This window comes from Sciurus carolinensis, chromosome 14, assembly GCF_902686445.1.
Source record: "Sciurus carolinensis chromosome 14, mSciCar1.2, whole genome shotgun sequence".
Classification (NCBI taxonomy): Eukaryota; Metazoa; Chordata; class Mammalia; order Rodentia; family Sciuridae; genus Sciurus; species Sciurus carolinensis.
The window spans coordinates 12603920-12626600 of NC_062226.1; the positions used below are offsets into that span (position 1 = coordinate 12603920).

Genomic DNA, 22681 nt, shown 5'->3' on the forward strand with positions numbered 1-22681 from the left:
TTATGTCCTTGGCACAGCCAGAAAAGGCATTAAGAAATTTTAAGAAGTGGAGAACTTTTGCCTAAGAACTATGAGATGTGGATTCCAATATTCCTACCTCATCACTCCCTGCCATCCATCTCCTTTAGATCCACAACAACCTGTATTCAAAAACCTGTATCTGTGGCAGCTCTATCACTGATTTGTGACTTGAACCAAATTATTTCTTCTATCTAGGTTTTATTTCCTCGACTACAAAATGAAGGGGGTCAGGTCAGGTTTTCATCCTTCTCAACTATAAAGCTCTCCTAAATTCTAGAAAATACAATGGAGTGTGGTTAAAGAAAAAGCCACCAAATTTGGACAACACCTAATAGAGTCATTTCCAGCACTTCCTAAATACGTGACCTTGGATTGGTCAAACTCTCTGCACCTCAAGCGCATCTGTAAAATGTGTCAGGGTTATGTAAATGACAACTGCTTTTCCCACTGAACTGCAGAAAGTAGTGGTTAAAAGTTCAGGTTTAGAGTCAGACCTAGGTTTGAATTTATGCTCCATCACTTAACCACCGCCTGACCCTGGTAAAGTTATCGAGATTCCATTTCTTCATCACGGAGAGTAATAATACCTTCTCCCATGGGGCTGTTCTAAAAATAAAATGCCCGTCAGGTTGTGTACTACTTATTTCCTAAGTCCCTCGACATCCCTGAAATTCCTAGCTGGTGAGACGAGCCCCACCCCCACCCGTGAGATTCGCTCTGAAGCCACAAGTCCCGCCCCCAGCCTTAAGGTCAGGCGGGACTCGAACCCTGCGGGAGCGGCAGTCTAGTCCCATAAGGGCCTCTAAAGCTCCTTGAAGATGGGTCTCTGGCACCTGGACCCCGCGCGAGCCTCGAGACCCACCGAGGCCACTCACCAGCTATCGCCCAGGTTACTAGGGTAAGCCTCGTGCGACGGCGGCGACGGCGGCGGCGCGGGCGTCGTGACGTCACGGGGCGGCGCGGCGGCGCAGGCGTAGCGCGTCACTGGCGGCCTGGCAGCGGGCGGTGTTGAAGCGGACGCAGCTGTACGTCTGTCGGACCCGGAGTTAGGATCTGCTTTCGGGGCATGAGCTGAGGGCACAACGCCGAGGCCACCAGGTGAGTCCGGCCGCGACGTGTCCCTGCACCTCAGAGGCGGCCCCGCAAGGAGGTCTTAGAAGAGGCCGCCTGGCAGGACGGCTCGCAGGCCCCGCCCCGGATTGTCCTGCTGCTGGCCCGGAAATAACAATCCGAGTAATAACCCCTCGCCTCTGGGAATTCGCAGCCAAGAATTGGGAAGCCGGGGTTCCAGGCTTGACGCCGTGGTTAGTTTGGGGTAGCGAGTCCTTTTGCTTCTTTGGACTTCAGTTTCCCCTAATGACTGTTATTGGCTTACCAGGATTGTTGCTGCTCAGCTGGGTAGGCAGGTGTAGACGGTGAACTCTGTTAATCTAAGGGTTTATCGCCATTGCAGATCCAAAGAATTTTTGATAATTCTGTGCCGTCTTGATCTTTTATCACACTTTATCGTTCCTCGAAAAACCCTGTGCTGAGCTGTCGCCAGTATAGGCTTACTTAAGACCCAAAACGACCTCACGAGATAGTAACATTTGTATCCATTCTAGGAAGGAAGAAGAAACAGAGTAATCCAAGTGGAGAAGTGCCTTGTTTCATTCATTCACTTACTAAATATTGAGCACCAGCCATAATGCCAGACGGTGTAAGTGCAGGAATAGAGCATAGTCAAGATTGGCAAGGCCCTGTTCTCTCCAAGCCTAACTACTAGGGAGGGAAACAAAAAATAAGCCCTAACCTACTCGTTGAATTCTTATTTGGGAATACAAAAAGTGACTGATAGAGAATAATGGGGACTTACTCTATTAGGGAGAGATGATGTAACTTGTTACAGTCACAGGGTAACTAGGTGCAAATATCAGAATTTGAATGCATGTCTCTCTAGCCCTGTATTTTGCATTCTTCCCATCAAAATGTGATACCTTTTTGCAGTATTAAGTAGCTTTCGATTTTGTTGGTATTTTTAGACATGAAAAAATTTAGAAGTTCCTATCATTCAAATGTCAGCTCAACTTCAAATGTCATCATCTTCAGAGAGACCTCCCTCTCCACTCAATCTAAGGTAGTCCAACCCCATGTCAGATCACCCAGATTGTGTTTGCAGCATTTATCACTAATTATATCTTATTCCCTTCCAAATACAAGAATCCTGAGGGCCCAGGGACCTTGGTTCTTCACTTCCCAGTAATTATCTAGACATTACCTAGAAAATAGAAAGTCAGTATTTTTTTTCCCCCTGAAAGAATGAACTGCAAGAAAATGGGGGAAAGAAAGCAAAAATTAGACAAATGTTTCTCCCATTTCCAATCCTGGGATTTTGTACATGTCTGTTTCACCTCTCAGGAGGTAAGGGCAAGAGCTGTGGCTTATTCATTTCTCTGTTTTCAATGCATGGCCCAGGGCTTAGTATCTCTGAATTGCTTGTCACATGTTACTAAACAGATTAAAGATGGTGAGTGGGAAAGCAAGAAAAATACCCTCATGTGCAGGGAATAGATAAGCATGCTCAACAAAGAGCTAAACCAGGGACTGCTGTGTGCTAGATTTTGTGGGTGTACTGAGAAGAATAAAAGGTAATGGCAGTGTCAGTATATGTCAGCTGTTGTTAAGACAGTTTCTACAGTGCTGAGCTGTGAGGCACTTTTGGATATATAGGACATGTTTTTTCTAGCAGGGAGTTCTGAAGTCTGGCACAGTCTGCCATATTCCTAACCCCCTTATCTCTTTTTTCTCTACCACATTATACATTTAAAATTTTTTTCTCTTTTATCATTTCATTTTTGGTTCTCTCAACAACCTTAACTTACAAGCCAGGCAAAGTTTATTATTTAAAGATGAGGAGACAAGCTTAGAGAAAAGCATCTTCCAGTGGAAATGGCACAGTTCAAAACTAGATGTTCTGACACCAAGCTTTCTGCTCTTTGCATTACTGTCCCCATCGTAACCCTCGTTCTCCTTGGCAGTAAGATGAGGAACTAAGACTAGGGATGATTTACCAGTCTTGAATGCTTCCTAGGTGCCATGCACTGTTCTGAATGCTTTAGGCCTATTAACTTAGTGAATCTGCACAACCCAATGAGTTATTGTCTCCATTTTACAGATGAGGAAACCAAGGCAAAAAGGTGGTTAAGTAACTTGCCCAGTTACTCAACTAGCAAATAGTGGATCTGGCATAACAAGGGGTAAATTAGTCTCTTCAACTCAGTTTCTCCCCAGGTATTGAACATAATAACTGATTTATGTTGATACCTTAGTATTGGTAGATTCAGCATTTAGTGGCTTTTTTCATGTACTGTCTTTAATCTTCACAATTCTATAATATAAGGATTATTATCTCTATTTGTATATTTGAGAAAATTTAGGAAGTTCAGATAATTCACCAGTCACAGAATCTTTCAGACCAGTCCTAACTCCAAAATCTCTAGATTTTCCCCTTTGTTTGGCAGTACAGCTTCCATGAGGAAAAGGGATATAACATTGGTCTCCTCTCCCCATCCCCTTTAGTGGTGTTAATGCTCTTCCTAGTAGTTTCCAAGTCTTATTTCGGTGATAGTCATTAAACTCAAGTTTCACGTAGTAATAGAGACTTTGGCCCCTGCCCTATCAGCCTCTGCCTCCAGAGGAGGAAAGCTTGAATTTCTCCACAAAGCCACTCTTTCACCTTAAATGGCAGCCTCTGTACTCTGGCTACTGGAGGAGCTGTCTCAAAGGAACTGGTTCTGAGGCCCTGGTTGTGAAATAACTGAGGCCTCTGAAAGTCTGCCCAGAGGACGTGCCCTCCTTGGGTAAATGTTTGCTGGGTTAAATTTGAAAACTCATGTTCACACAGGATTGCTCCTGTCCTGCCTGAATGTTCACATTGCCTTTAGTATTTCATAGAGATTGATGGAAGCAGAAACCAAAACTCTTCCCTTGGAGAACGCATCCATCCTCTCAGAGGGCTCTCTACAGGAAGGGCACAGATTATGGATTGGCAACCTGGACCCCAAAATCACAGAGTAAGTCTAAGTCACTTTAATTTATTACCTACAAAGTTGGTATGTTCATGGTGATGGTGCTCAGAAGAATTGCAAAAGGATATAGAATATATTTGGACCTTGTTATTTATGTTTTAATTTGTCTTTGAATGGAAAACGATGATGTCATTTGCCTGTTATTTTGTCACTTTTCTTATATTTACACTCTGTAAGGACACAGACTTGGGAATTCTTGAAAACATAGACCTCTTTTTCCTTGCCAAAGATATCCTCCCATTTCCAACTATTTGAATTCTTGTATCCAGTGACTACAGGAAATTGTTTTTAAGAATCAGCCTTGGGCATATTTTGTCTCCCAGTATGAAAGTCTCAGTACCTTTGCAGATAGACAGAGGGGTACCACTTAACTCTAGTTACTGTAAGCAGCTGCAGAATCATAGAAGGTGAAAATGGGAAGGGATCTTAGAGATCATCCCAGACCCTTTGGTTTTTTTTTTGTTGTTGTTCATCAAATGATTTCAATGCCAGTTGTATGCCATGCTAAACAGTTTGCAGGCTTTTTAAATCTGAGGGATGCTGTTATAAAGTGAAAGTAATCAGAAGATATATATATATATATATATATATATATATATATATATAAAGCAGAGCTCACAGCTGCTCTGATGTCAAAAGAGAAGATATATACCCAAAGCCTTTTGTCAACTGCCATTCTTTCTTTGGCAATCCCAGATGAAACTCTGTGGAACTTGCAGGGCTCCATGGAGCACACTTGAAAACCTCTGCTACAATTCAGCTCTCAAAAATAGAGGAATGTGGGTCCTAAAAGTCACAAGGTCACAGAGAATTAAGAGGTTTTTCCTCTTCTCCCAGTTGTTTGGGAGTTGGTAGCAGAGTAGTAATGAGTGAGGGAACTGAGCTGAGTCAATGAATAAAGCAGGTGTGGAGTATTTCATTGGCCCTAGAAAGTTACTCTCTTTGGAATAGTGTCAAAGGGAAGAGGAGAGGAGGGAGCTGCTCAGCATGAGAGGAGGTATATTTCAGGATTGAGCTGAGGAGAGAAGAAAAGGTATGTAAATTTGTAGGTCTGGGTCATGATAGAAAGTTTAGCTCCTTAAGCCTGGTGAAGCTCAAATCAGCTAAATGTAGGTAAGTGTGGGTCCCTTTAGAAATTTTGATGGTATTTAAGATATATTGCCCCCATATTTTGTTAGGTTGGTCACAGGGACTCTGGGATGTAGCATTTATTTCAATTCTCTTTTATGGTCCCTGACTTTTAGGATGAATGTATGAATCTGCTCAACCTTCAATGTCTGTTGATCAGAGAAATTTTTTCCATCATCTAAAACCCAAGCTGAGGGGATGCTGCTTCCAAGATGGTTTCTATTCCCACCTCTGCTTGTCTGAATGGAAATCTAAAGCCTGGAAACAGTGTTGGTTGTGTTGGCTACAATTCCATTTAATGATATTCTTGTGCTAATTGTGTCCTGCTGCTTGTCAGGAAGGTGCAGACGGGCATTGGACACCTCCATCTGTATCATAAGTTGTAGTATTAAGAATTTTTTTTTTCAGTTAGAGCTTTAACAAGAACATTGAGTGAAAACTTTCCCACTGATACCTTTGTCCTTTTTACATCAGGCCAAAGGTAGACATCAAGTACCAAACTGTAGATCACAGCCTCTCTGGCCAGAAGTGCTTGCATTCTACCTATGGTATTCCCGTTTCTGTATCACCAAGGACCATTTTTGCTGTTTTTCTTCTAGGGGTTCCTTACCTTAAAACATTTCAACTATTAAACTGATTTATTAATAGTAATTTATTTATTTTTAAAGACATAATTATCAACCATACCTATGGTTAATGTGAAGTGTTTAGTATTTCCTTGTTTAATTTATTTAATTATAAACAAAAAATCCTAACATTTCAGTAAAGTAAGTCTTAACTTGTGGAGACATATGATTTCCTTCCAAGGTTGTTGAAATATATAAACTTTTGGATCCCTCTCCTCTCAAGGTAAATAATAGGGAGCCTAGATGTATAATTAACCGTCATTCCCAACACTGAAGGATTTACAAGATATAACCTATGTGAATCTCTGATATTTATAGTCCATTCTCAGACAGTATTAGTTGAATCTAAATCTCTAAACTTGTAATGACTCTTGACAGAGGTTTGCAGAGCATCCTCCAGTTTTCCCAATTAAATTTATTTCCCACCCACAAATTGCTGCCAGTTTCTGCTGTTTCTCCTTCAGTAGACCCTTCTTATCTCTCTTTCCTATGGATGTATTCCTACTCTTTACCACCTCTCTTCTTGATTACTTTCATAAACTGATCTGAAAGTCCCTCCTATAAAAATGGTTTCTTCCCTCTTTTAGAAAACAAATTATGGTATATAATTACTATCATTAATATTTACAAGGATATGGAAAACAGACAATTTTTAAAAACAGCATTTTGGGCTAGGAATATAGCTTAGTTCATAGAGTGCTTGCCCGTCAAGCACAAGGCCCTGGGTTCAGTCCCCAGCACCTCAAAAAAAATAGATAAATAAATAAGTTAAAAATTAAAAAAAAAAAAAACAGCACTTTCCCATTCAGTTTTTCTGAGTTTATTTTGTGATTAGTTCTAGTCATTCTATATGTGTGTGTACATGCCTGCCTCTTGCTTATTAATCTGAGTTCTGCTCTAGTTATACTAGAATGTCCTCGGTCTCAACAGAATGTGCATTCCTTACCACCTGCCTAATTAATTAGGCTTCTTGTTATTTATGTTCACTTTGTGATTGCAGTATTGACCTATTTAGCCTGTGCTGCACACCAGAAATATAGGTATGACTAAGTAGATCTTAAGAGACCTGGATTTGAGGGAGTAATAATGAACACTTATTTATGGAGGTGGCAGAGTCCAAACCCATGTTCTTTCAACTATAATTCCTCAATTATATTTTACCTCATATTTTTTACCTGTAAAATGAGAATGTTCACCTAAATGATAGGAACATTTCTTCTTCTAACTCTAATATTTTATGATGTCCTCTTATTTAAACTCACAACAAATTTGAGAGGTAAGTGGAACAGATATTATTTTCCTTGTTTTATAGGAAAAGAGAGATAAATGAGTTGGCTTAATTTACTGAAGTAATTAATGATAGAACTAATTTACCACTGCCTAATTTAGTGCACTTTATACAAATACTGTAATAGTCTGAGTAATTAAACAGTCATGACCTCAAGTATTCTGTTTTAAAATGAAACCTAAGGATTTCTTTTAAGTTGTTGTGGGACCCAATTGAACAGTAAGGTTAGACATTATCTTTACATATCACTACCAGTACCTTTAACAGAGAAGCCAAAAACTCTAGTATCCTTAGACAGCTATTTTTTACACTGTGGTTTTTCTCTAAAAGGATTAATACTGGCTTTTTCCAATATTGAATGTGCTGTGTAGAAAGCCAAATTAATAGCCACTACATTATACATAAGAAGGCGAAGTGTGAGAGAGAACAAAGCCAGTAGTAATTTAATAGAAAAAGCATTCTAAGAGAAGGTAAAATCATAAATAAAAGTATATAAGTAGAAATAAGATGGTTATGTGTGAGCAGAATATCAGAATGTTCTGGTTGAAGGAGAGGTTGAGTAGTAAATAGTAATGTAGAGAATAGTTGGTTGAATAGAATACCATTAGTTTAAGATAAGGTCTTTAAAATTTGTGTAGATGCATTTGAATTTCATATAGAAGAGACTTACTGTGGGGCTTTTTTGTGTGGGGGGGGATATTTGGCAGGAGACTGACCTCATGAAAGTGATGTTTTAATTGAGAAGTTAGACCTCAACTATGTAAGAAGAATTAGAAGGTTAAAGACTGAAGCTCAAGGTTAGTTCGGAGAGGCTACCATAAACCAGGCCAGCCATCACTGTCACCTAGGTAGAGACAGTGAACTTCCAGACAGTGAGTAAGTCTGAGACGTGAAGAACATGATTGAAGAAGAGTATTGGAGAAGTTCCTGAGAGGTGATTGAAGAAGAGTATTGGAGAAGTTCCTGAGAGGTTTTTTAATTTTCGTTTTTGTTTTATGGGACTGAGGGTAGAATTCAGGGCCTCAAGCACCTGAGGGGTCTTGCCTGAGGAATATAAATAACTCATGTCCTCACTGACCATGGGATGACTGAAAAGGACCTTCAGTTTGTAGTGGGGAGGAGGTCAATTTGGAGTACATTTAGTAAACTAAAAATCAGTGGAGAACCAGCTAAGGGAAAGTGTCCTTCTGATGGAAACTTTCAGGGATGCACTAGAAAAACTAGAATGCAAGAGAAACTAAATACACGAGCATGTGAGAGCATTGTCTTTACCCCTGAGAAACCTGTTTCTTTCTCAACCCATTCCTTATTTTTCCTTCTGTCCATGCTTCTTTTCATGTCCTGGTTTGTGTGAAATAACCTTTACTGTTGGATTACTTAAATCTGAACCACAATAAAACAGTTTAATAAGGTATGTAGCATAGAATATAAAGACCTCAGTAACTTCTGTATGCTTTTAAAGAAGTTCTCTAAGAGATCATTCACAAATTTTTTTTTTTTTTTTTTTTTTTTTTTTTTTTTTTTTGCCATGCACAGTGGTGCATATATGTAATCCTAGCTATTTCAGAGGCTGAGGCAGGAGGATTGCAAGATATCAAGGTTAGCCTGGGCAATACAGTGAGACCCCATCTCAAAAAAAAAAAAAAATCTATTTTGAGGGGAGTTGGGGGTTGTACAGGTGTGTTTGTTGTGCTGGGGGTTGAACCCAGGACCTTGTGCCTGCTAGGCAAACACTCTATCAGTGAACTACATCCCCAGCTCTTACAGATAATCATAAATGTCATTTTATTGACTTCCTAATGCATACAACATCAAATTTAAATTCCCTAAGCACACAACATCCTTCATTCCCTATCCCCTGCCTGTTGTTCAACCTCATTTCTTGTGGTCTACCTCTACTCTCCTCCAGTGGATCAGACTATTTTTTCATCTTTGTTATCTTTACATGTGGTTCATTCACAATGACACACCCCACTCAGATGCCACCCCTTTCACAAAGCTTTCCTTAATTACCACCTTCCCCACACAGTTGAACTTTCTTCATCTGTGCATGTAAGCATCACACCATTTTACAGTTGATTATGAATCACTGCCAGAATGTGAAGTCCTTGAAAACAGTTTTATTCATCTGGATAGTCCAAGTGCCAGACTGGTTCTTGACACATTGTAGGTGTCTGTTTTAATATTTGTGTAGATTCTGTGCCATCAGGCGGGGAGACTTTTAGGACCTCATTACAGGAAACATTGATTTAAGCTGCAGAAATGTGCACAGGACCGGGGTGCTTATTCTCACTCCGGAGGGCAGTGGGGCACACGTGTCGTTAAGTGCAGCAAGCCTCTGTTGAGTAGCAGCTCTCCCGTGCTCCCTCAGCAGATAAAAGTGCTTGCAGATGTGAGAGCAAGATCTTCAGGCTTTCTTCACTATCAGAGCTTGCAGTCCCCATCTCCAGGAAGCAAAATAGTAAACATTTCATTCCTTTTGTTTCGGTGTTCCGATAATTTCAAGAAATTATCAAACAAGAAAAGAAATCCTGGAGAAGTTGAAAGACACAGACCTAAGCAGATGTTCCTGGAATCTTAAGGTCAAACTTCTCAGGCAGAATGTGTTTGTTAGCTTTACAATGAATAATCTGTTGGCGTTTTCTTTTTTTTTTTTCTGAGTAAATTAAAATTCATTTCCTAGGAAATGCCAATCACATTACCTTCCTGCTATTAAGCAGAATGAAGCTAATGAAAAGATGGCCAGCCCACAGTAGCCTTAGTTTGTTTTTTTTTTTTTAATGGATTTCACCCACCATTCCATAGCACTGTATAAATGGAAGGTGCAGCTGCAAATGAAAGACCCTGGGGAGACTCTTTCTAGCCTGTCTGTTGTCTGAAAGACTCAGCCCTTGCTGTAAGCCTTTTAGATAATCAAGTCAAGACAGAAATTTGCACTCAAGGTGTCTCCCTTTCCCCTGAAGAGTCACCTTCTATATTCTCACTCTCAGTTGAGGTCTTCTGATGGGAGTTGGAAATTAAGAAGGTAGGGGATCATGGTTGTTTTCCCTTCAAAACAGGTCCCAAGACTGGATTACTATCCACAATATGCCTTGGGATCCTTCCATCCTGCCCCAGTACTAGTCCTGTATTATGTCTTCTTTGCTCCAGTGTCAAATACTTGATCCTGGATAATGGACTTGCTTATTGATGTGCATTAGTATCAAATTTAGTATAACTTATGATCTACTTCATATCTTTCTGCCTCCCAAAGGAGATTGTTGCTCAAGAATAAAATCTTGAGTTTCTCCTAGAAAACAATGTAAATATAAATGTGGTTATAACAACATCTTGACTGACTCCCTGTGGGGTAGAATTCCCAGTAATAACAGATTTAGCATGTGGGCTGATACCTTTTTAGTATCACAGGGACAGTATTGTTTAGAGAAAGCCTTGACTCCATTTCAATAGCTCGGAGGATGCCAGGAGGAAGGCCAAAGGAAAAGGAAACGGGAGAGCTGTTGGTTTGTCTCACCCTTACATCAGATGACAGGAAGTCAGGATTGAGATTGGCCACAGCAACCTGTTAAGGCCACATCTGTTTGAATAACTTAAAAGCCCTATAGAAAAACCAAGTAAGTTTTAGAGTAAGGAATCCAAGAAAAGGATGAAGAGCAGAGTGACAAGCAATAGCTTGGAGTGAACATCCTGCCAGGAATAAATTTCTTGCTTGACAATCTACATTCTTTACTTGATCATAACCCACAATATAAACAGCATTAAGGCAACTGAGGTTGGTTAATTACCTATGGCTGGTTGATTCGCAGGTCTAGTCTGATTCCCCTGCCTTGTGCGAGATCAGTCCTGGTCCTAGAGTTCCACATTGTTCTAACGTCCAAGACATCAGGAATTGAAACTCTCAAGCACTGAACATAAGTGCCACTAGCTATGGTTTAAATTTTGGCAGTTTCTCCCAAGTGCAATTTGGGTCTAATGATTAACTACAAAATCTAATAGGGAAGTCTTCCAGGACTGTTATTGTTTACTTGCTTGCTTGTATGAATGTGTATATGTTTGTTACTTTGTTTATCTTTGAGATAGGATAGGCTTTTACTTTTGGAGGGTGGGCATATAGTTCTGATGGAGTAACATTTATTCACAAATGCAATTTCATTGCCAAGAAGTTAAAAATAAATAAATTGACACTATTTTTGAGCTTTTCTCTAAAAACAAACGGTGCTTGTGGGCCAGACAGCTGTTTGTTACGTGTGGTTTTTTTTGTTTGGTATTTTTATGTTGGACAGACACATGGGCATGACAGTTCCTAGTTCCCATTCCAAAGAGAGGCAAACAACTCTGTTTGCCAAGTAAACTAACAGCAGTTTGGAGGAAGGCAGGGGCAAGGGCAAGAGATTTATCCCTAAGACAAAATATTTCCCACTCTTATCTCACACTTGAGGCTGAGAGGCCATCAGAATTCTCAATGTCTTTATAGGCTCTTCTTTCTCCACAGATACCACCTCCTCAAGCTCCTCCAGAAGTTTGGTAAGGTGAAGCAATTTGACTTCCTCTTCCACAAGTCAGGTGCTTTGGAGGGACAGCCTCGAGGATACTGTTTTGTTAACTTTGAAACTAAGCAGGTAATTTTGATTTCCTCCCCCTTTCCTTGTACTTGCCACACTCCGTAATCATTATCTCTTGAGGACTAGACCAGCAGTTACTTTTGGGAAGGAGCCATCTCTGATTGTACTCTGTGTGCCTTATACCAAATACTAAGAAAGATGCGCAGTAAACAAGAACAACTTGCAAGATCTCCTCTCCCCAGGCTCAAGCTGTAAGGCGACCAACCTACTTTACTAACCAAATGATGTGGGATGCCCACACTGAGCATGTGGGTGTTCCCCTTCCTATCCTGCTTCGCTTCTTTAGTGGTTGGCCAACAAAACCACCTTTTCTTTCAGTAGTTTTACCCTGTAGTACAGAAACTGTGGTGAGCCACCCACAAACTCCACTTTACTTTGATTTCTTATAAATGTACCCTTCTCAATGTCTCAGGACAAATGAATACAAATTTTAATATAGGTAGACAAAGAAGAAGAAGAAAACATTCAACTTTATTCATACATATATCTTTTTATATTAAAATTTAGTTCTTGGAGTAGAAATGCATTGATAAAAGGTAGAATTGGGGTGCTATTAAATATAAAGATGCTGCCTAGTACTCTCTGTAACTTTGTTATATGTTAAGAAAATTGCTTGGTTACTGTTATATTAATAATAACTTCCAGCCAGGTACGTTGTTGCACGCCTGTAATCCCAGTGACCTGGGAGGCTGAGGCAGGAGTATCGTTAGTTCAAAGCCAGCCTCAGCAACTTAGGGAGGCTGTAAGCAATTTAGCAAGATCCTGTCTCTGAAATAAAATTAAAAAAAGGTCTTGGGATGTGACTTAGTGGTCAAGCACTCCTGGGTTCAATCCCCAGTATCGAAAAGTAATAATAATAATAACTTACATGGATGTTTGCCTTATTATAAAAGTAACATGTGCTTATTTTGGATGAATATAGGAAACCAAAAAATTTTTCAATCCCTGAGCCCACTACACAGAAATGATTTAATGTTTAGTCAAGTCATGTGTCTTTCCAGTCTCATTCTTTCTTCACATTCACACACACATAAACATATATACAGTTTATAATTTACAAATTGGATCATATTATTATGTTCATCCCTCAAAACATACTAAAATTTTTGTCATATGACTGTGCAATTAAAAACTAATTGACATATTTATGATTTTATATTTCACATATGAATATATGTATGTATAGATTCTTAACTGTTTAAGTTATCTCCAATGTTGACTAATGTAAACATCACAATAATGAATAAATATAGCTAAAACTATATATGTGTGTATATATGTAATTATATATTACGTGTATGTAATTACATATATAAATATGTTTATTACATTTCTGGAAATGGCACCTTCAAGACCATGCATATGGGTTGTTGTGTTTTTTTACACAATTGTCAAAATGTCTTATAGAATGTTGTATCAGTTTGTACTGAGACTGTTTGAAGGTGTTATTTGTTCCTATCAGTCCTGGGTATTTTTTATTTTCTCTAATTTTGTCAGTAGCAGTAGTAATAAGTAATATGTTGTTCTAATTATTCGAGTTTTTTGAGAGAAATGAAAGAATACCCATATGGTTAGTATTTTTAAATACTTTATTCTTCCATAATGATAAGAGTGTGATGAGGTACAGACTCCTAAAATCAGAGGTCATGGTGGGGACAAATTTTGGTTTAAAAACACTGGATTAAAAATTACAAAACATACCTTGTATTTTTAACTCTTTTACTGACTTTGAGCACATCTCTCAACTTCTTTTGGCCTTAATTTTTGTCAAAGAACGTGCATTATAATGGGGAGGATTATGTTACAAGACGAATAAACAAAAACAGTTGACATTTTATAAATATCATTGAATATGTAAACTTTGAAATAATGTTTCAGATAGGAAATTGTTTTTTGAAACACTTATCCTCTGCTGACATCTTACTGTTGCTGAGACCTCAGAACTAATAGAATACCATATAAGTTCCAGTTCACCAAATGAAACCTAAAAGAATAACATGTCTCTTATCTAGCAATCTAACTTTTTATGTTATAGAGGAACAGGGATGGCCAATGAATATCCAATGCCTAACACACAGTGGGTACCAAAAAATTTTGTTGAATGTCAGGCTGATGAACTCTGGAGGGACACAATAATCACCAGTAAAAACAGACTAGAGTGCTTATTTGTCTTACCCTCAGTCTTAGACTCTCCCTGCCCTCTAGGACTTCCTATTCCTCTTCTGTTCCTTAAGGTCTTCTTTGCCTCCACTAAATTTGGGTTACACTTGATTCAATGCCTCTTGGACACAAATACGGCAAAACAGATTTATCAGGACGGGAAAGTACAGCCAGGTTTCCTGGGAGTGACCTAGAGTGACTGATATCCACCTTCAGGAATTCCTCTCAGTCTTGTTGCTCAAGTATCTGATGGGGAAAGGGTCAGGGAACTTGTGGCTCTTAAAACCAGGTGCGTAGCTTGACTCACAGATACCTTATTCACGGTCTCTTTGACTCATTTCCAGCCTAGTTTCCTTCACTCCCATATCTTTTGAAGCCATTGCTGTTTTTCACTTTGGATCCAGGGAGTAAGTCCTAGTCCAAGATAGAGTTCTATTGTCCCTGCAGGGAGTAAATTTTCTGGAGGTGTATAGAAAGGTATCACTGAATAAGGACCACGCTGTTGGCTAACATTTAATTGCTTACCATATGCTCCACACTTTCCATCTACTCTGAATCCTCACAGCCACCACTGAGAAGCAAGTAGTAGTATACCATATTTTACAGGTGACAAAACTAGAGACATTAAGGGACCTACCAGACATCATACTGCCAACAAGTAATGGCCAGAATTTGAATTTTGTCTTACTGACTTTAAAAAACTCATACCTTTTTTTTTTTTAACTCTGCCTTTTAAAATCATAAACCCTTGGCCAAGCATTTGCCAAAAGCAATTTGATTAGAAACTCAGCCGTCAAAGCTAGTGAGGCCCTATGTGAATACAAAATGCTAATTAGCATTTGAATTTATGACCAACTTTCGTCTCTCTTCTGGACAGGAAGCAGAACAAGCCATCCAGTGTCTCAATGGCAAGCTGGCACTATCTAAGAAGCTGGTGGTACGATGGGCACATGCTCAAGTAAAGGTATGGCTATGAGGCTAGAAAAACAGTTTTGTGCTTCATCCTGAGTGAGTCTCTGAAAGACAGTTGCCCGTGTCTCCATTTGCATCCCAGCCTCTTTGCATCTGCAACAGCCATACTTTGGTCTCCTACTTGTATTTACCGTGTGTGTTGCCAGATTTTTCTTTTGAGAAGCATCTCAGGAGGGATTAAGTTCCTTCGTTGTTTCTCTCCACATGCCCACAGATCCTGTTTTTGATTGATTTTTCCATGTGGTTGATGTGTATACTCAGACCTCTATCATTTTTTCAGTGGGGGTTGTTCTCCAGAGGAAAAAATGTATTTATTTTTAAAATTAGTTGCTTTAGGCATTATTAGACTCTTCCCAGCCTCTTGTCTCTATGGAGAGTTTGAATTTGTTTATTATTCTAAATGCTTGAGAAATGGGTAGTTTCTCTGAGTGCTTATAGCACTGGCATGTCCTTACTCCAGAGATCTTGAGAATTATTAGAGTGTGGGTTTGTGGAACTTTTCTGTGCCTGTATTGTCTACAACCCTGAGAAGTGGCAAACTGCCCTGTTCATCCTGTAGTTGGTCTCTTGGGAGAAGGCACTAGAAAAGCTGTGACCATTTAAAAAAAAGAAAAAGAAGAATGGTATTCTGTTCCAGCTGCACAGAGCTGGTGAAGTGTGTGGACTGGAGCAGTCCCAAGAGTCAGTTCTCCTTCTGCAGTGGGTCTTGACAGACCTGCCTGCAAAAAGATTTGTGACAGTCAGAGCTGGACTTCGGCTGTTCACTATATCAGCATGGTTTTCAATCAGAGACACCACCCCCTACCTAACAAGCTTCCCAGTAAAGAATCACAGAAACTAAACAGACTTTCAAGCACTGAGTCAAACTGAAAAACAAAAGCTCAGACACTGAATCCTTATGAGCATTTCAGGTAATCACAGAGTCTTCTCAATTTCTAGGACACGTTGCCTTAAAAATAGAAACAAGGAGAATTACCAAATGCTTTTTTACTCAAACGAAAATCAAGTCTCATTTGCCAAACTGGCTGTCGTTTTCTTGCTCTGCGGCTTATTGAAAAGGCATGCAAGAGAAATCATCCTTCATTCCTGTCTTTCATTTGAAAATCCGTACCTCGTGGTTCTCTTCTCCTATAAATCTTTGACCAGAGGCTCCTGATTGCTCTCTTAATATTTTATTACTTTTTACAAGAAATATGTAATTATCCGACGTCAAATTAAACTCCTTTACTATATATTTTCTGTATCAGTAACTGAAAGCTGTTAATATTTTTTTCCTCCACTCAGTCCTGTTGAGTTGAATATTTTGCTTGGTACTTTGCAAAATCTAGCAGAATTTTAAAGTGTTTTAAATAAAACAAAGAGGTGAAATGTGACAGTTAAAATAAGAATGTAGAGGGCAACCCTGCTGCGTGTTTGCACCATCTCTGAATTCAAACATTGAAATTCTTTTCCTACCAAATAAGGAGGACTAATGACTAGATGGAAGCTTCTTGACTTTTTTCTAAGCTTACAGCTTTTAGACCACACTGTTTAGAGTTTTGCATTAATTCTAAATGTAAAGCAGTCCTAAAATTATCTGGAAAATGTTGATGATAAACTAGATGGGATTAGCATTTCTGAACCCATGCACTGAAATAAAGGACTGATTTTTGCCCAGGTAAAGTAATTCCCCCTTTTTCTTTCAGAGATACGATCATAACAAGAATGACAAGATTCTTCCAATCAGTCTTGAACCTTCCTCAAGCACTGAACCTACTCAGTCTAACCTAAGGTAAGACAGTGTACCATTGAAGGACACAGTTATTCAAGAGCCCAAGCTTGTTCTTTCTTCCACACCTTCATTACATGTAACATAGTGGATCTTCAGACCTTAATTTAGAATAGAATCTACTAACTTGCTGTGTTTAGTTAACCTCCAGAATGTATACATTTTCTCTCCTTACATCCCCCCAAAATCATGTACACCCCATAATCATATACAACCCCATTTATAGAATTCACTCACTTAAAAAGGACAGGTTTAGTTACTACACACCAGCCTGACAGTGCGGCACACACTTTTAATCCCAGGGACTTGAGAGGCTAAGCCAAGGGAATTGAGATTTCAAAGCCAGCTGTAGCAACTTAGCAAAGTCCTGAACAACTTAGCGAGACCCTGTCTCAAAATGTAAAGTGCTGGGGATGTGGCTCAGTAGTTAAGCGCCCTGGGTTCAATCCCCAGTACCAAAAAAAATTACCACACACCAAGCCTTGTGCTTAGCACTGGGAATACAAAGATACATCAGACACAGCGCTCACCTTAAAAACAAGCATTTTAATAAATCCTTGGGTCCCTTTGGCATTTGCCATTATACACTGATTCCTCCCTACCCCTGAGTTCCCTTATATGAATTTTCATTTTCAGATATTTAAGTCTATGTACATTGCATCAACTCTAATTGCGTATATGAATTGTCAGTTACTTCTTTGTAGTTAATTCAAAACAGGGGCACTAAGGGTTGGGTAGAGAAAGGGGAAGTTAAGTGGGTGGTAGAACAGAAGTAGAAGTTGGGCTTTTTGTTGTTTTCTTTCTTCCTCTCTCTCTTTTTATTGCATTGTAGCCTAAGAGAAATTTTTAACAGTAATAACAAAACCCGGGATTTATCAATCTTACTAGTAGCAAGCACTGTTCTAAACATTTTTATGCAATATGTCATTTAATTATCATAAAAATCATTTAATATATGAAAAAACTGAAGTTTAGAGATGTGAAATATCTTGACTATTATGTAAGTAGCAAATAGCAGAGTCGGAATTCAAAGTGAAGTCTAACAGACTTCAAAATTTAGTTCTTATACTGGATGTGGTGGCACATGTCTGTAATTCCAGCAAGTTGGCAGGCTGAGGTAGGAGGATCACAAGTTTAAGACCAGCCTCAGCAACTAAACCAGACCCTGTCTCAAAATAAAATAAAAAGGACCAAGGATGTAACTCAGTGGTAAAGCATTCCTGGGTTCAATCCCTAGTACCAAAAAAGCAAAAAAAAAAAAAAAAAAAAAAAAAAAAAAAACAGTCCTTTAGTTAGTACTTTAAGGTCACTCCAGGCTGTAAATGTAGGAATACAGATCTAAAGATTTTTTCCAGGGCAGAGGAAGAAGATGTTTGAAGGAACGTCAATGATTCATAAGGATCCTAAGTCAGTAGTCATAAAGTTAAGAAAGTGATGTCTGTTTGGGTGAAAGACCAAACGGAGGGGGAAATGCCTTTTTCATACATAATATCCACCAAACTAAACAGTTTTTAAAACATCTCACTAAACTGAATCCAGGGCAGAGGAAGAAGATGTTTGAAGGAACGTCAATGATTCATAAGGATCCTAAGTCAGTAGTCATAAAGTTAAGAAAGTGATGTCTGTTTGGGTGAAAGACCAAACGGAGGGGGAAATGCCTTTTTCATACATAATATCCACCAAACTAAACAGTTTTTAAAACATCTCACTAAACTGAATCAGGGTTGATCCTGAAATATTTTCAGGAATGATAAACTGGTAAATTGAAATTAATTTTATACTTATTTATATGTTTATTGTCATGATTTTTCTTTATTTCATATTGCTGTTACTGTTCTGTGCTTCTGGAAATTAAAAAAAAATTTTTTTTTTTTTAAACCTTAATGAATTTCTCTAGATTCACTGGGAACTTATATCCACTATGCTGTTTTCCCCAAAAGATCTGAACCTCCTCAATTACAGGTCAATCTCCTTGGAGGTTTTCATAAATCTAAGTGCGTGAGTGACTGGATTCATTCTTGAATGTCTCCATGTTACAAAGAACATGCGTTTAACTTCTTATGCCCAGTATTCGCCACTTGTTTAGCAGATAACCTAGTGTTGTCCCTCTCTGTTGTAATCCAGAGAATCTCAGCTTACATTTTTCTGCTAACATCTATGCCTAATTTGAGAGGGTTGTTTTCTTGTGACTCAAACAGAATAAAGGGCTGACTATCACATTGAGAGAAATCATACCAAAATGCATCCTGGTAATACCTCAATATTATTTTTATTGTAACTTGGGGTTTCTTTTTAATTTTCTAATTGACACATAAAATTGCACGTTTATGGGGTGCTATGTGATGTTCAACACGTATATAGTATGTAATATTCAAATCAGGGTAAACATATCTTTCAAACATTTAATCATTTCTGTATGGGAACTTAGTTTAAGTTTTCTAGCCTCTAAAAATCTGTGGATATGTATAGCACATGTGTACCTTTTGAAGATCCCTAGAAGACCATGTACACTCCTTCCAAATTTCTCTTGCTACAATAGAATATTGTCAGCATCAAGAATGGAAAATAAAGGAATCTATGGGCTAAAAAATTCCCATCATCTGAGTGCTTTACATTCTGGTGTGGAGATAGTAGTGACCTCAGTTCAGAAACAAATTCCTCACAACTTCACAGCCTCTCCTCACCCTTTTTGTGTAATACAGAGTTGCTGGGTTCCCACTTTGGAGAGGAAAGAGTGAAGACATTGGTGATGAACTGGGTTGAATTGTAGCTCTATAGTTTGTAGGCTGTGTGAACCTTGAACGTATTTCTGCTTGTGCTGTTGCTTCTTCACCCATAAATTGTGGATGATAAACCTCACAGTCTTATAAGGATTAGAAACAGTATAAGTAAAATGCTCGGTACTATGCCTGGCTCATTGTAAATAACACATATCTGTCAATAAAGGGAGGCTTTATAGGATTTCCAGAATGTGTTTTTTTTCCATTATTATTCAGTGATTCAGAAGGTGTTGGTGCAGTGTGATGGTTAATAGCATAGGCTGTGAAATTAATTTGTATTCAAATCTCAGCTCAATCATTTACTATTTAACATTGGCCAAATTAACCTTTCTCTGTTTCACTTTCTTCTTTAAAATAAGAACTATAAACTGATGTCATGTTTTAATCCTCTTTGAGTACCTACTCTGCTAATTACCAAGGTGCAGAACAGCATCTGTTGTTAAATATAACAACATATGAAATCAGAATGCCTAGGCCTATATTAAAAACTTAATACTGCTTCAGACTTGATCTTTCTTAAAATGACAGCTTTCGTTACCTCTTTTTCTCTCTTATATGAAATGTTTTAAGTGTTTATAATTTAATATCTCTTTGCTTCTAAAGAGGTACAAGGAGATGAAATATACAAGTATGTTCCGAAAGAACATAGGCCCACTCTGATCTTTCACTATCTGTTTTCCAGTGTCACTGCAAAGATTAAAGCCATCGAAGCAAAGCTGAAAATGATGGCAGAAAATCCTGATGCAGAGTATCCGGCAGCACCAGTTTATTCTTACTTTAAACCACCAGATAAAAAAAGGACTACTCCTTATTCTAGAACAGCTTGGAAGTCTCGAAGATGATGGTTGTGAATTACTGTGGCAGCAAAAGCAAATTGGTCTCCACACCTGACTCCTCTGCCTTGGTACTTTGTAGATGTGGATGGTACTATCCAACAGAGCACAATCACATGTTAGAGTTTGGTAACATAACATTTTTGGATGTTCTTATGGATGTGTCTTCCCTGAACTATGTGTAGAATTGAGCATCATCCAGAATAAATAGGATTGTGTCCAAAATTTTGATTTGAACACTGGGATGCTCTAGTTGGCTGGTTTGTTTGGATTCGTAACTACAAAAACATTAGACAGTATGCCAGAGAAAAAAGTCAAACATACAAAATGTTATTATTTAATCAGGAAACAAAATTTATTAACCTCCATCAAAAGAACATCTTTCTGTGCACATGTCTTTACAACATAAAGAAAAAGTTAAGAGGGAGGAAAGTAAGACATTTTAAATCATGGTTAGAACTGCTGTTTGAGAATTTATAATGGAAATTCCTCCAACTAAACTAAAAAAGAGAGTTCTTAGTAAAAGGGAGCTTGTCCTTTGAGCAAACATTGTAGTATCTGCTTAAGAATTATGCTTATTCAAAATCACAATAAGGAAAATATGTAGTTCTTAAAATTGTTTGCATCAACAGACTATAGAATCAAATTTAGCATTTTATACCACAACAGAAGTTTTGTTAGGAAATCTAACTTATTCTATAGTGATCATTTTTTTTAATCCAAATAATCTTGCCTTCTATAATACCAAATGTTGTTATTAACACAGGACTTTTAAAATTGCACTTACTGCATGAGATTGTTTTTATAGCATGAGATTGTTCTATTTGGAATTGTATCATGATCAATCTAAATAGAAAAGCAAAATTTTTTTGGAAAACCTAAACATTGCTATGTTGGTCATTATCAAATATGTTGTTTTCTAATAATCATGTAGAGGTCTGAGTAGAAGAGGTCAGATGATCTTGGGCAGAATGTCAGTGGAGCCGGCACCATTCTGGCACCAAGATTGCAATCACCTCATGTTTTATGTAGTTTTTAAAAACTGCATGACTTGAAAATAATCCTTCATTCATGGAACATACTTTACCCTAGATATTTTTGTCACTTTGAACCTGCAAAATATAACAACTTAGAGAGAGATATAAACTGACAGATCTGGGGTTTGTTCCTTCACAGTTGTGGTCATTTTGATACCAGGCTTGGCCACTGTTTTATTGGGCAGCACTGTTGCTTCTTTACTAGGTGAATCACTTGTTACTTACTCCAGGTGCCATTCATGGTGATTACAGTCTGTTTACACCATCACTCCTAGCAAGAGGAAGCTTTCATTATGGGAACTTAAGTCTACCTATGAGTTTAAATGAACTTAAGACATTGGAATCAAAACTTCAGCACAGCGAAGTTTCAGAATCCACAGAACTGGTTCACAGAAATTCTTATCACTTTTTCCCAAGGTCAGTGTTTTTAGATATCTTTAGATAGCAAATAATCTCTGCATTTATTAGCTATGTTATCTATGATGCAAGTAATTCTTTTTCCACTTGGGGAATATAGTTCAGGGAGGTGGGTGGACTATCTCCCATTTTTCTGGTGACTTCTTGGAGTATAGAATTCACCATTTTATTCTTGTGTCCTCAAAGGGTTATGGTGGAGTAGAACTTAATGCAAATAGCCTTCTATTTTTAATAGGAATTTAGAAAATACTTAACTTAGAATTATATAGAATTGTTTTCTTTAGAAACCAGAACTATTTATTTGTATTTAAAGCACTGTTTATTATTTGTACCGATTCTTACCCTTGCGTGTGAATAAATGCTAGACAGTGTCTGTGTGTGTGTATCTTCTCTGGTCCATTCACTGGGATGAAGAGTGCAGCTCTCTGGTGGGCTGGTTTCCACTCAGTGGGTCCAGGTGGAGTTCTGCTTCCAGGTGTCTTCTCTGTAGGGGCCTCCAGTTGGAGAGTTTACCTGAGAGGCTGTTTTCCTCACCCTTTTGCCTACCTTCCTCTATTGTTAGAGATAAGAAAAGGGACTAGCTAGTCTCATTGCAAATGTGACTCTTTAACCTGCGGTTCATACCATGGTGAGTCTCCCTCTCAAAACAGAAGTTTCGAAAGAAGTATGTGTATTATAAATATTTTCATCAGAAAAAATTCTGATGAAAGACTTGTAAAATACGAAAGTTAATCTGATCCACAATTAAGAGGTAATCTATACTTTAAGTAAAAATATTCTTTGGTTTACTCTTTTGCTAAAATCATATCACTTATTTTATTTATACAAGAGTGAAGAACTGAAAAAAATATTCAGGAAAGAGTTATGAACTGCCTTAATTTCAGCTCATATCTTATCAAATGCAAAATGTGACCTTAATCATTTGGTTTTCTATAGTTGGCATCTCAGTATCTGGAGAAAGG

At 38.3% G+C, this 22681-nt stretch overlaps 2 protein-coding genes across 7 annotated transcripts in view; one reads left to right on the plus strand and one right to left on the minus strand.

The window, feature by feature from the left end:
• Mrrf (mitochondrial ribosome recycling factor) overlaps positions 1-1000 on the minus strand; it is a 71613-nt gene extending 70613 nt beyond the window's left edge. For all 4 annotated transcript variants that reach the window (XR_007104887.1, XR_007104886.1, XR_007104885.1 and 1 more), the window contains exon 1: positions 897-1000. The gene's annotated coding sequence lies outside the window, so the exon portion shown is untranslated. The remainder of the gene's footprint in view (positions 1-896) is intronic.
• Positions 964-22090, plus strand: Rbm18 (RNA binding motif protein 18). Of its 3 annotated transcripts, none has more exons than XM_047523970.1 (6): positions 964-1119; positions 3945-4073; positions 11623-11749; positions 14790-14876; positions 16570-16655; positions 20115-22090. In XM_047523970.1, exons 2-6 carry the CDS (start codon positions 3961-3963, stop codon positions 20272-20274), a joined length of 573 nt encoding a protein of 190 aa, XP_047379926.1. In that variant the 5' UTR covers positions 964-1119; positions 3945-3960; the 3' UTR covers positions 20275-22090. The 3 variants fall into 3 exon arrangements, with proteins under 3 accessions (XP_047379926.1, XP_047379928.1, XP_047379927.1); XM_047523972.1 differs by having other exon boundaries at positions 983-1119; positions 3955-4073; XM_047523971.1 differs by having other exon boundaries at positions 1028-1119; positions 3905-4073.
• The last annotated feature ends 591 nt before the right edge of the window (positions 22091-22681 follow it).